The following is a 14326-nucleotide window of genomic DNA, read 5'->3' as shown; positions in this document are numbered from 1 at the left end:
TTGCTTTTAAATTTTGTATATAAATATACATTTTAAATATTAAAGGGGGCCTGCTTGAACCGTGTTTACCCTAATTTTTGAATCCTTCGTTTTTCCCACTTTCAAAATGCATAGGCTAAAAGTTTAATAGGTTGTAACGTGAGTGTTCCGGATTGCAAATTTCAAACAACCGCCCTTTTTGATGAAACGGGGGAAATAAAAATTTCGGCCTTGACTAGTTGTGTAATGAGATGTGTGAAAGTAATGCTTGACTTTATTAGGATTTTTTCAAATATTCCATAGCAGAGCCCAGAGATTACCATGCACAGTACACGCCATGATATGGCGGGCAGGTATAGATTTGATGTTAGAATGTCTTCAAAATTCGTAAAAATTTTTTCATTTTTCAGAAAAACCCGCGATTTTAAAGGCATCCCACCATGCCTCTACAATCAAATGTTTTGCAAAGCGGCCGGGGAGCAGGGAAAAGCTGAAAGTCATAGCGCCATGATGATAGTAAGAACCTTAAACTCTACATTGTTTACTATAAAGTGGATCTGCATTGCATTAGGTCATATAAGATGTATATCAGGCATTGCTGAGCGCACTCCCTTTACCTGTGAGTACTGATTACTGATACATTTTAATCATGCATTCACTGTCCCAATGTGAGAATTTTTTTCTTCAAATAAAAAAAAAACCCTATATGTAATACATCTCATCCCTGAGATGATATAAAGTCCAGTCCACCGGGTAGTCTGTTGTTTTATAGGTACTGGTGTCACATGCTGACTGAAGTCAGTCTGTGATCATTTTCTTCTGTGCTACTGAAAATTTGAGTTCAATAATTTTTTTTTTTTTGGTTTTATTTCTTAAGGATGACTTGATGCCAGAAGGGAGTCCCACATTAAAGGACTGGGATCTATCTGAATGAGACCCACGTCCCTTTGGGGCGGGAGTACAAAAGGTGAATTATAACAAATGGTCAAAACGTTTCCCCTTTTTCTCCAAAGTCCCCCATTAGAAAGTGAAAACCACCTATTTTGACCCCCCTGAAAACTTGTCTCTTACATTGGGAATAGGCAGTGTGACAAACAATTCAAAATTTTTTGAAAAAAGGAAAAATTCCACCATCTTTCTACACTACCTGAGCCTCATCCCGACAAGGCAGAATTGGGACTTGGATAAATCCAGGTTAATGATAAAAATCCAAGAAATGAAACAAGTTCCAGAAAAAAAGTAGATGAAAATTCAATCTTTACATTAGTTTGTAAAGATTGAAAGGGTCCTAGCAATTGCTGCATTCAAATGCAATCAGTTTATTTTTTATTTTTTTTTAAAGCTTCAAAAAATGTTTTTATCTTTAACCAGGACATGACTGAGGCCCCCTGCGCGCGATGCCATCATGAAAACGACAGTGGGAATTTAAAGTCACCAAACAGACGCCAGGCATGACTTTTCTGATGTTGGCATCATCATCGAGGGTGTGGTGGTTCTTCAAGATTTGGACAGCATGGCCCATCAACAGCCTTGCTGTTGGACTTTGTTTACTCTTTGAAGATGAGGGATCCGTTACAGCTCCGCTACAAATTTTGAAGGGATTCAAAAGGTTTTAATGGGTTTTGGGTGTGACTTAACTCTCAAGGAAAGCCCAGAGCTTAAGACAGACCTCCTCCAGTAAGGAGAGCTCACTGTTGTTTTTGCACGTGAGGCCAAGTGTTCGTTCCTTTACGGCCATGTGGACGGGCCAGTATTTTTCCCCCCTACAAGACTCTGATTGGCAGATTCTTCATCTTAGTTTCTATTGTCTTACAGGTGAAGGGATTAGAACTGTACACAGTCCCGAATACTGCCATCAGGGGCCCTGAAAAACCCGGGTCTTTAGGTTAATTAAGTGCATAAAGAGTTTTAATACTTCTAAGAATACAACTCAGACTGGCTCTTATAGGGAACATTTTTTCTTTGTGTGCGCCCCCACCTTGGGACCCGAGATGGTTTATGCTTAGCAAGCCATGTATGTACAGGATGAAATTTATGGCCGGACTGAAGGCAGCGTAACTTTTTGAAATATTTACCTGTGTCGTAAGGGGACACTTAAACCTTGAATGTCAGTTAATGACCAGATTCTTTGTGAGTGTTGGAAGTTTGGGCTCTTGAATAAGGTTTTTCAACTGCAAAAGCAACTGGTAAAATGGGTCATTTTAATGATAAAGAGCGGTTAATAGAAGGTATTTGACATTAAAATAAATGATTGCTGGAATGGTAACTCATGTTTTTGCATTTTAAATCTGTTTTATAGTTACATTGAAGGTTAAATTACAATTGTTACTTAATTTATCTCGACAATAGAGACCTTGAACATTAGTTTGTATGTTCTTCTCAAGATGGTTGTCAGAAACCTTTTTCAAAGAAAAATGTCCAGTTCCATTGTGACTGAGTTGGTAAAACACTGAAAAACTGACGTTACTTGTTCACTGTTTTAATTGTTTTACCAGTAAACAGTAATGTCGTTCAATTCTTTACCTATTGTCACTGCAGTGAAATTAGACATTTTCTTTGAAAGGTTACTAGTGGTTACAGGCACCATCTTTAGAGAACAATACAATCTTTTTAGTGCCAAAAAAATAGTGTAATTGACACTAGAATTTACTACTATATATTTGAAAAAATTTGTATATTTAAGTGACCCAAAAAGTATTGGATAAAATTATTGAATATGTTGAAATAACGTGATGAAATGTGAAGGATTAAAATGTTCCAAGAGCACAATTACTTTATCAAAACATGTTTCAATCACTCTGTAAACAACACAAAAAACCAGGTGAATTGAAAAAAGAATACCTTGTGTTAATTTAACTCAATTGTTTAATCTTTCTGCCAAAGCAAAACAACTGTGTGCAACCAATGTCCACTATTTAATTAAGTTAATCCAACATGTATTTTTTTCAGTGCAGGACAAGGATGCAACAGTTCAAGGGAACACAAATGACATCTGCTGTAATCAGAAACAGGGAATTATCCTCCCACTCCGTATTCAGCACCACAATCCCCTTCGCCATTGTTTCTAGTCACAGTGGTGAATGACTAAGAGAAGCAGAGAGACAAAGAGAACGGGAGAGGGAGGCACAGAGAGGGAGTTTGCCCATAGACCCTGGCTGCCTCGAACCAGCTGTCCAGGCTCTCCTGGGAGAGTTTGACGGACAGCTCTCTGTATGTCAGTCTATTATGTGATTCCTATCACACAACAGAAGCCTCAGTGCTCTGCTCCTCATCTCCCTCTTATTCAGAGGGATGAAAATACATATTCCCCCATCGCATACAGACATGAGTTTGTCACTCCCCACACGTCTGGAGGAGAAATGAAAATCATCAAAATGAAATGCACAAAAAGAAAGAAGATAAACAATCAAACCAAATAGGGGTAAAGTGCCCCTGGAATTTTGTCATGGCCAACGACAGGATTGGCTAACGTGCTGTGTTCTTTAGCCAGATTAGGGCAAGGATCGTTAATTGGAGAAGATCCATTGCCATTAAATGTTAAAGAGGAGGTATGGCAAACTCCATGAATAAATCAGCAGCTGTTATTACAGGAACAGGAGCCCAAAGTATAATTAGAGCAGCTAAAACTATGCTCCACAGCCATTATTCACCACGGGCCCTTGCATGTAAAGATCTGTGTACAGACAGGGGCTCCATTACACATAATTTATTCAGAGAGCCAAGGCTTTAAGCAGGGCGGGAAAAGGGTAATTAGGTTAAAAATAGCCTCCATGGTGGTCAAGGGAAGGCCATGTCCAGGTATCCCAGTGTAAGTAAGGCGTCCCTGGGTTGGCCAGGCTCCTATTTCTCTGCCAGTTGTGGATCATTAGCAGGACAGAGGACGTCCTCTGTATGATGCGTCACAAAGGAATCATCAATACCCGGTTACTATACTGGTTAATATCTCAATCAAGGATGCTGGATACTGTCCTGTGATTCCCGTGTACCTCATACAATTATATTTCAAACCTGTTTATCCCTCTCCCTCTAGAAAATGTATTACTGTAATATGCAGAAGCTGGCCACTCCCATGCCGAGCCTGAACTGACCATCATGACTAGGCTCCACTAGTCTCTAAATGTTATATTTCTGCATAAATGTAATGTCATATAACTAATAAGGTATGGTATGATACACCACGTGTGACTTGTTTGTCAAATATCCCCGTACACAACAGGCAAAAGTTTCCAATTAGTGCTCTCAGAAATCCTTAAAAAATATCCCCTTGTGATCCAGTCATCAGCTCATTCTGTGTTAATTTAATGGAGTGAATGCACTCTAACATGCTCCAACCAGAGCTCAAAACAGCCTGCCTATGATGGATCAATTGCAGCCAGCTGAAGAGGCCAACTGGCAATGAATGTCTCTCCATTGCAAATGCCACTCCATTGCCTGGCTCCCTCTAGCCGTACACAACTCCTGGATTAATGAGTGTTTTCTTCAATCATTTGCACTGCGGAACGATTACAATGGCACAGGTTCCCGCATTAGTTGCCAAGTCTCTATTCAACGCGATGTAACTCCCTCTCAGCAATATGAAAACCCTCTTTTGATCATGCTGCAATTACCTCCAACAACTCCCCCTCCATATCCATATAAAGGTGCCAAGTTCACACAGCCAATAATGGTGGTGATGAGCTGGTTACGGAGAAAGTGTGGGGCTGCTTTTCTAATCTCTATTATTGACCCATGGAGCCATCTGAACAATCATAGTGGTCCACTGTAATAATGATGACAGTATTGAGCTGGTCCAGGCATGGTTGCTTACCTCCATTGGTTGTTGTGCTGCAGTTAATCTCATCTGCTACTGTTAAAGAGCATAAACAAGTGTGAGTGGTTAGTGCCTTCTGTACTGTACCATGTTATTGAGCACATGCAAAGCAGAAAGAGACAGAATCAGAAAGTGCAAAGCTGATACTGAATAATTTGAGAATGTGATGTAAGTAGAATAGGTATGGCACAATGTGCAAGGGCCTGTCAATCAAAAGGCTTACAAGGCGAAGTGGCTAGAATGTGCTAATGTATTATTGCAAGCCACGATACCTCACGTTGCTTTCTTTTCGTTTCTTTCCTCACTCAATCTTGTTCCCCATCTAAATGGGATTAAACCGCGGGGTGTCTGACCAGTTTAGCCTATTTCAACAATGGTGGGCTTCAAAGTCATGAATTTCATATGATGCAATTTGTGAACTAGTGGAACATGATTAAAAGGAGGGACGAAAATATCTAGTGACAGAATGAAATGAGAGTCTGTGGGGGATAGCATTGTTGAGCATTTTAACCATTTAGTCAAGGTAGCTTTGAAAGCAAAGAGCAGTTTTATTAAAGTGTTAATGGAATGTAGATAGGTATGCTTACACCTGCTAATTCAACTAACTTCTGAAGAAAAACTTCAATGTCCAACAGTGTGCCAATGAAAAGGCTTAAGTATTAACGCTGGCACTATGTGCTCATTTAATTTTCAACTCTATTATACATTACCCATGGGCCATCTTTCATTATGTGCCTTTGATGTAATAATTTCATTAAAATAATCAACATACTGTAGCAGTGTGTGCCTTCAAGATAAATAGAACTTATGTGACATCAGATCTGTACCAAATCACAATATGTAGTTTTCAATTTGAACACAGAGCTCGTGTTCCATTTATTGACAGACACATTTCTCCTCCAGGAACTCATGTCAGCTACTAGAGTTATTATGTGGGAGGAACAAGTTGGTTATTTCCTTCCACAATGTGAACGCTGTGATATTCTCACTGATGGATTATGATTTTATATTGGCAAGGATTTCTGTCAGCAGGATTTGTTTTACAAACTCAATTGGGCCCTGCAAGTGGTGGAGGGGAATGCTATTTTGAATTACATCTAATAATGCACAAAGTGATCTTAAGAACTACGACATAATAGAACAATAAAACACTCGTAAAACATCAATAGGAGGGGTTATCCCAAGAGCGAGGCATTGTCTTATGAGCAGATGAACTAGTCTCTTCTGTCCAAATAAGCTTTTTTTCAAGGACTAATCACATTAACAAATACATGCTGATGCCACTTTGGGACAATCAAGAAGCTTTTTTGATGAAACTCTTTGATAAAATGTGCATTTGCACTGATGAGAATGCCATCATGGAGCTCTAACAGCATCATGTCCATTCTACTCACTTCCTGTGCTCAATTATATCCAATTATATTTTTATTTAACATTAAGACCCTAATGGACAACATGTTCATGCTCAACTTGCTTAGTGAAACCTATCCAATGGCTAACTACGGTCTTTCTCCTAAGCAGAACTTTCTGTTGAACGTTTGTGTTGTCTGGGCTCACCTTGTAGAAAAGTTTTAAGGGTGGACAAAGTCTAGGGCTAATACAGCGAAGGTGGACCCCACAGAGCTGAGTGCAGTGGGGCGAACATGCACTAGTCTAGGGGGAAAGTCAAATATTTCTACAGGTTTCTGGGCTCCATGTGGAATACAGTTGGCTGTTATCTGTTATGAATAGTCAGTGATCCGAGAGAAGGCAGCGTCTGCTTCAGCCTCAGTGGGAGATGCTCTGAACACATCTTCTTTTTTAGAAACAGTCCATGTGTTTGAGAATGTGCTTGAGCATGTACGTATATGCGCGTGCATGTGGTTTGCAGTTCTTCCCATCATCACTAAAGCGACCATTGTGCTCTTCCTTCTTGTGTTTTACACATGCTCCAATGGACACTGGACGTATTTCTGTTCTTGAAATTGTCTCCATTCCCACATTATTGTGCCTTTACTGAGACAGTAGGAAAATGTGAGAGATATTGAGTGCTTGAGGAATCACTGGTTACAGAGAGATCTAGTCCATCAAAACATTAGTGTGTTCAACCGGGAATGGTCAAACAATTATTCATTCAAGTTTCAGTGCAGCGTTGTAGTACTTGTAGTACTTTTTTTTTGTCTAAGTTTTGAATAAAGAGGATTTTATTTTAAGACCACAACCGTAGGGAATTGGGTTGATTCAAATCCCCATAATGTGACAATTCACCTCCTGGGCACTGCCAAGGTGCTCCTGAGCAAGGCACTGAACTCCCAACGGCTCGGGGCACCTTTCCATGGGCAGCCCCCCTGACTCTGACATCTCTCCATTTAGTTAGTGCATGTATAGGTATTGAGCGTGTGTGTAATTCAGGCCTGTGTGTAATAATAACAGAGTGAAAATACTGTCAGCATTTTCTAATTCATGTCTATCTGTTTAAACTTGTGAATACATCCAATAATATGACTCATATCTAATTTGACTTTTGTTACCGTAAACCCCCTTCTCCCTGCCCCCTTTACACTTACTCCCAAGAAAATGAATGCGGGGAGACAGGAGACGAAGCTCTGGGTGTCTGACATAAATCTAGTCTTGGTATTGGTCTTGACTCGGTCTCGCCATGCCTTGAGTTGGTCTCAATCCCTCAAAGTCTTGGTCTCTGTCTCGATACCAGTCTTGGCGATGACTTGGTCTCGATTTAGGTGGTCTTGACTACAACACTGTTTCAGTGTAAACAAATCCAAAGTTTTGCCAGACATACTTGAATGAACAGAACTGTGACCCAAGCTCTCTCTTGTAAACATTCAGCAAAGGGCCAAGTTTGTGGTTCAGCTTTGGCCTGGTACTTGCCATACTTGTGCGTGCACACACTTTCCCCATGAATTGACAGATTACTAACATTTCAGGTACCTTTACTTGTGGCTTTCCCTCCAAATGAAGTGGTTAAGATAATCTGATTTAGCTGTTCCCTCGTTTACAACCTGCCTGAGGGTCTGACTGCTTGTGTGTTTTGCCCTGTTGGACTTAGTGATGAGTGATGTTGCCATGTTCCCGGGCCAGTGCAAGTACAGAGTTATTGTAACCACTAAATATGATGGCCAAGAGTGTGGCAATATTAAATTATGGTAAACTGGAGTTGTGTTTGAAGGGAAAAGTTCAACATTTTGGTAAATATGCTTATTCTTTGTCTTGCCGGGAGTTAGATGAGAAGATTGATACCACTCTCATGGCTGTATGCTACATATTGAACTACTGCCAGTAGCCGGCTAACTTAGCTCAGTACAAAGACTAGAAAGGGGGGAAACAGCTAGCCTGGTTCTGTCCAAAAGGTAAGGAAATCTACCTACCTGTTCCTCTAAAGTTCACTAATTGACATCTATCTATTATGCTCGTTTAATCCATACAAAAACCAATGTGTAAAAATAACACTTTGCAGTTTTATTTCTTGGCCAGGACCAGTTGCCAGGCAACCAGAGGATTGAGTGGCTGATAAACAGTCCAATACATGAACCTCATGAAAACAGAATTTTCTGTATTATGAATGCAAAAAAGTATATTTCCTAAAATGTGGAACTTTTCCTTTAATCACACCCTCTTGAATCCATGCATGTGTAATGTGTGTAGAGAAAAGCATAGCATTTACCCAGATCCATGCTCTTGGACTTCCGCGTCTTGATGATTTCCAGATCATTAGCATTTTCATATTGTTTGGTGCGTTTTTCTGACATGCTCTGGCGGCCGAAGCCCTCCCTCAGGAACGAACCGTCAGGGTCGGCGTCTGGGCTGAGCGAGCTACAGGTCACGAGGAAGAAAGCACGTATTACAATATTGCACGAGACATGGCAAATGCAGAGTCATTCCAAAAGCATACCCTTGAATCCATTGATTATTCAATTAAATATGTATTTTGTAATAATTTACATGTAGCTGCAGTGATATTGCTATAAGGAATCTCTATAAATCTGTGAGATTAAATATACCTATTAATATTCATACCTCCCCCAACTTCAGTCAAAAACACTTCTTCACTCTCAGATGATGGCCATTGATATTCAATACTCACACACACAGGTTTCAATCCTTCATTTCAATGACTATTTAAATCAAGGACACCTCCACCTCTGCTGGGTGGGAGTGCTACATTTGGTTAGAAGAGGCCTGGCTAAGATGTGTGATAGCCCAGTGAGGTGGTGATGTTCTGGGGTCATGGCCACTCAATAACCCCCCTCCTCCTACATGTCTGGAGCTGCAGCGGAGCCCCGCCCACCATAGTGTGCTCCCTTTGAGATCCTTTATCTCTGTCTGGATCTTAATTGAAAACCGGAGGGGAGTGGTGAAAGGAGGTTGGGAGAGGGGGACACTGGGATTTGCATGCAGGAGAGTACATTCACAATTAAGGTGGGAACATATTGCCAGACAGAGGGGAGGAGATGCATTGCTGTTTTAAGGTACTTGTTCTTTACTTGAGTCTTTTCCTTTCATGCCACTTTCTACTTCACTACCTTTCAGAGACAAACATTGTACTTTTTACTCCACATTAATCTGACAGCTTTAGTTACTAGTTGCTTTAAACATTAAGATTTTTGCACACAAAACTTGTGTAGTTTATAAAATACATATTATATTAAATTAAACTACCCAACAATATAGACTGCAAGCTGAAATGATTAGACGATTAAACACTTTGATTGACAGAACTGTTTTGATCCTTTCCAGTTTCTAAAACGTGAGGATTTTTCTGCATTGAGCACTTTTACTTTTAATATTTTGAGTACATTTCCCAAATGTTACCTACATACTTGTAATTAATTAACATTTTCAATGCAGAACTTTTAATTGTAACAGAGTATTTTTACAGTGTTAGTTCTTTTACTTAAGGATTTACTTAAAGGATCTGAATACTCCTCCCATTTTATATTTAGAAATCCTGAATAAAGTAGTTTGACCTGAGCTGGAAGTAATAAAGTACTGTAGTAGGGAGGAATGTGTTTTTTTGACAAAGTATCCTTTAGGAGCAGATGCTCCTTCAAGAACCCTTCACTATTTGTAATATCCCTAAACAACAACTGCAGACCTGCTGGCACTTGTTTGCATGTAAACAATTCTTATTTGGGTTGTCAACCCCATTTAGCACAAGAAGTGCTTCATGTGTCACCGAGGGGCCTGCATCAACATGTCACTTTGCTGCCGACCATACCTGACAATCCCAACTAAGATCAGACCGTCTCACAGGACCAACTCCATCTGACACAGGAAGAGAGGGAGGTGGAGCAGGAAGAGAGAAATGACAGCTCAGATGTATTATTCATTTATTCATCATTGTTCGCTATTCTCCTCTCATCATTCCAAGCCCAAAAAACAGCCTGCCCTGTCTTTTTCTGTCGCCGCAAATGTCATCTGTCGGAGCGTGACTGAGATGGCGGAGGAAAGAAAGGACGTAATTCCAGTCTGAGTTTAGATTTCATTCGTTCTTGCCAGTATTGTGTTTTTTTCGGGCAAATTGAACACCAATAGAACATAGACAAAGACAAGCGAGAGGCCATCAGGTGGGATCATGTACATCTCTGTCACAAAGGTACAGAGAGTGGGCGAGTACGTGACCATTTGTGGGAGCAATTACAGACAGACGCAGTTGGGATGAATCCGATTCCAGGGAAATCTGTGGGCAGTAAGAGTGAAGTTCAGAGCAACAGACCAGCGGTGGTGCAAATTCAATGCAGAGCAATGACTAAATACCCAGGTAGGGCATCATGGGTAACCTGTAGAGAAGTAGCCAATTGTTTTTGCTTTGAGCATTCCTTCAAGTTCAAGGTACCTGCTCTCTGAACTTGCATATAAGGTCTCTGTCTGTCTCCATACACCACTGATTCCTACCCTTTTTGACTTGTGTCCCTGGAGTCCTACCTGCCAACCATTGTCTCAGTTTGCATATGTCTTCCAAATGACATGATACACTATTCACTTTTAGTAAAATGTAAATGCTACACAATACAAGCCAGGAAATTGGCGTGCTACTTTATGTACTAAAGGCATGACACAGCTAGTTGTTATCTTCTAGTCTACTTAAAGCGGACACACAAAGATTCACAGTCCATTAATAGAAGTACAGCACTCAATTACAGATCTCGTATTCACTTTCTACTGGCTATGTATTTTCCCATTAGGAATGCTCGTTGTAATAAGATACTGCTTTGAAAGTCTCTTTGCTCAGATTTTGATGCTTCTTGAGCTCAGTCTACTGGTGTGTATGGAATGTAATGGAAAAGCCAATTGAAAGGACCTTCACTGGTTGAGGCTATGAAGGTGTGACCCATACTGGACTCGGATGCTATCGGAACACTGAGAGCAAATCAATGGTCCAATACCATTTTTTGCTTCCCCGTAGCAATTCTCATACCTGAAATTGCGTATCAATCTGCTATCAGTGTGTCACATATTTAATTATGTTTTAACATCTGTATACTACTATCCCTGTATGGATGTGTTATGATTTCTTTCTTTTTTGTACTTTTTGTGAAACCTGAACCAAAAAAACAATAAACCCCGAAGAACTTTCTTTTACTATCCAGTTGGACAGTGAGACATAATGTAAAGATAACATAAATAACGTACTTTAAAATATGTTTCCTTGGAGACTAAATTAAGTGGTGTCAGATTGGTGCATAAACTTTCTGATACCGATACCAGCATTTTAGGCAGTATCAGAGGGTTTTCCAATACTGGTATCGGTATTGCAACATCTCTACTTTGGATACATACTCAATGAAATTGTACTGGATATCTGGAAATAAGAAATAGCTTGACCAGACAGGTTGGATAATCTCCAGAGTGGCACACATTCTTCCTCAGACCATACGCCCAATCCATGCCTCTGGCCTATCTTTAACAGTGGGCCAATCCATTTGGATAACACATTCCCTCATCTCTCCTTCCTAAAGCAATGTTTAAAAGCAATTTCCTCCATTCCGAGCACAGATGCTAAGCCAGGCCCTGTTCAAAGTCCTTCCATCATCTAAAATTAACTAGGGCTGAGGATTGCTCACAGGCAAATCCACAGCTTTAACTTGCATTTCACATCAACTTGTTCCTGTCTCCGTCTCCCTCGCAGGAAGTTAAATGTGTCAAACTACGCATCGGCCTTGTTGCTAAGTGGTATGTGCTAAAAGCCGTCTGTGCTCACGATTTACCCTCGTGAATTATGACTCTCTCTTTTTTTATTGACACCTTTCTTACCCTCATTTAAAAACAACCCCAAAGAGGTAAGTCTCAAAGTGTCCTACTTCTAAGAAAGGTGCAGCTTGGATTGATCGACTAGCGGCTGGGGTGGTGTGCATTAGTTTCAACTGCTCAAAGAGAAGGAAGAGGTGGAGAACCCCGGTAAGGTGCTTCTGAAATGGCACTTCTGGCCGATTCAGCTGACCGCATGGATGCATAGCTGGGCCAGGGAGCTTGGAGCTGCCTTCAATCATTGCATACAGCCCTGCATGAGAAGTCACTGCAGAGGCCTGTTCTGCTGGCATGTGCACCAGCAGACTCTAGATAGTTGAAATAATGTATACGTTCATTGCAAAGCAAAAAAAAAGGGGTTACAGAAAGGCCTTCGCTTCCATCTTTGTAAGCAATTTTTCTGAGACATGCATATACTGTTAAAAGTATGTCTCAGGTTACCAATTGTATTTCACTTGCTTCTTTGCGCTTATAAACATCTGACTTTAACCTGGGTATAAGGAAAAATGAAGAAGAAAAAAAAGTTCCCATCAGTGCCTCACAGAGGAGCAGGTGCACCTGTGATGTGCTATAATCTTCATTTAATTGTGATGAAATTGCAGATAGAGACAGGGAGAGGGAGAGAACAAGATCACTTAAGACCTCTTTGTTTGTCAGTTAATTCCTGCTTAGATCTCCTCAGTTATTCAGTGCCTGGTGTACGGACGCTTTAATTGAGTTTTGCTACACTTACTTCTCCATTCTGCTGAATGGGAGTGCGACTGACAAGGACCAGCACATACTGTACACCCACCGGCCACTTCATGAGTTACACCTTTTCAGCCGCTCGTTAAAGCAAATATCTAATCAGCCAATCGCTTGGCAGCAACTGTTCAGGTCAATCTGCTGAAATTGAAACATGAGAATGGGGAAGAAAGGTGATTTAAGTGACTTTGACCATGGCTTGGTTCTGAGTTGGTTTGAGTATTTCCGAAACTGCAGATAAACGGGGATTTCCACGCACAACCATCACTAGAGTTTACAAAGAATGGTCTGAAAAAAATAAAATACCCAGTTAGCTGCTGTTCTTTGGGTAAAAAATGCTATGTTGAGAGCAGATGAGATGGACTGGTTTGAGTGAGGGCAGAGCGATATCAACCAAAACTCATACCACAATTTTTCAGATCTCGTTATTTTGTCAGGGATAGATGAGGGTGGACCAAATATGTAGAGTTTGATGTTTATTAAATAAAAGAAGTCCCAAAAGCACACAGGACCGGAAGCAAGAAAACAAGGAATGAGAAGGCACACAAAGTACACCACTCATAAAACACAAGAAAAAACTCAGAGTAATACCTGACACCACAAAGCAACAAATCATGCAGGATACAGGAAAATTAAATAAAAAATGAACCCGCAATACACAAAGAAAACACAGAGACTCATGGTAATGAGGAAACAAGGGACAATAGGTGACACTAGGGCTGGGGAAACAGGTGAAAAACACATTAGGGCTGGGCAGAAGAATCAAAAAAGGCGGGAAAACATAAGGCAGGCTAGGGAGAAAAGACAGACTTAAAAATAAAACAGGAAACAGAACACACAAAACCATGACATATTTTCTAGAAAGTGGGCTAAATGTTCTGTTGTAAGTCAAAGCTGCATATGAGATGTCACAAACATTAAATCCACACATGTAAATCAATATGTATCTTAATTAAATTGCCTCTATAAAATAAAAAGAGCTTTTTAGAAAGCTCCTTTAACTGTTTTAACATCAATAACAGACTGATAAAAAGAAAGGGAGAGCTCATAGATCAGACCTGGGCATCTTACGGCCCGCGGGCCACATCCGGCCCTTTGTGCGTCCCTGTCCGGCCCGCGTGAGGCCAATCCTAAATTACAAAATAAATTAAAAATATATCTATGTCGAGTGTGCAATACAACGGTGCTGCTTTTGTTTTGAAAAGCGTTATTTGTATTACTTCCGTGTGGACGCATACGCGTTCGTGATTGTGAGTGAAGCGGCAATCACAAATTACAAAATACATTTTAAAAAACATCTATGTCGTGCGTGCAATACAATTGTGCTGCTTTTATTTTGAAAAGTGTTATTTATAGACGTATGTCCGTGCGTAACCTGTGAGTGAAGGTGCACAGCGACGAGTGATGCCCGGTTACCCCCGAGATGCCCGCTCACGCTAAAAAAAGAAAAGTTGATGACGAATGCGTGTTTTCAACAAGACATGGACTGCCAAGTACTACTTTACAGAAATTAAAGGTAAAGCCGTGTGCTTAATTTGTGGTGCACAG

At 40.5% G+C, this 14326-nt stretch overlaps 1 protein-coding gene across 1 annotated transcript in view; it reads right to left on the bottom strand.

Annotated features, from left to right (window-relative positions):
- Positions 1-14326, bottom strand: part of LOC116672026 (partitioning defective 3 homolog) — a 398621-nt gene that overhangs the window by 125609 nt on the left and 258686 nt on the right. Inside the window, 2 exon segments of the mRNA XM_032503572.1 lie at positions 4787-4825; positions 8451-8599. Coding sequence (XP_032359463.1) covers positions 4787-4825; positions 8451-8599 — 188 coding nt within the window.

This window comes from Etheostoma spectabile, chromosome 22 (assembly GCF_008692095.1).
Source record: "Etheostoma spectabile isolate EspeVRDwgs_2016 chromosome 22, UIUC_Espe_1.0, whole genome shotgun sequence".
Lineage (NCBI taxonomy): Eukaryota > Metazoa > Chordata > Actinopteri > Perciformes > Percidae > Etheostoma > Etheostoma spectabile.
The sequence above is the reverse complement of the archived record's forward strand: the minus strand, read 5'-3'. Positions and strand labels throughout refer to the sequence as shown.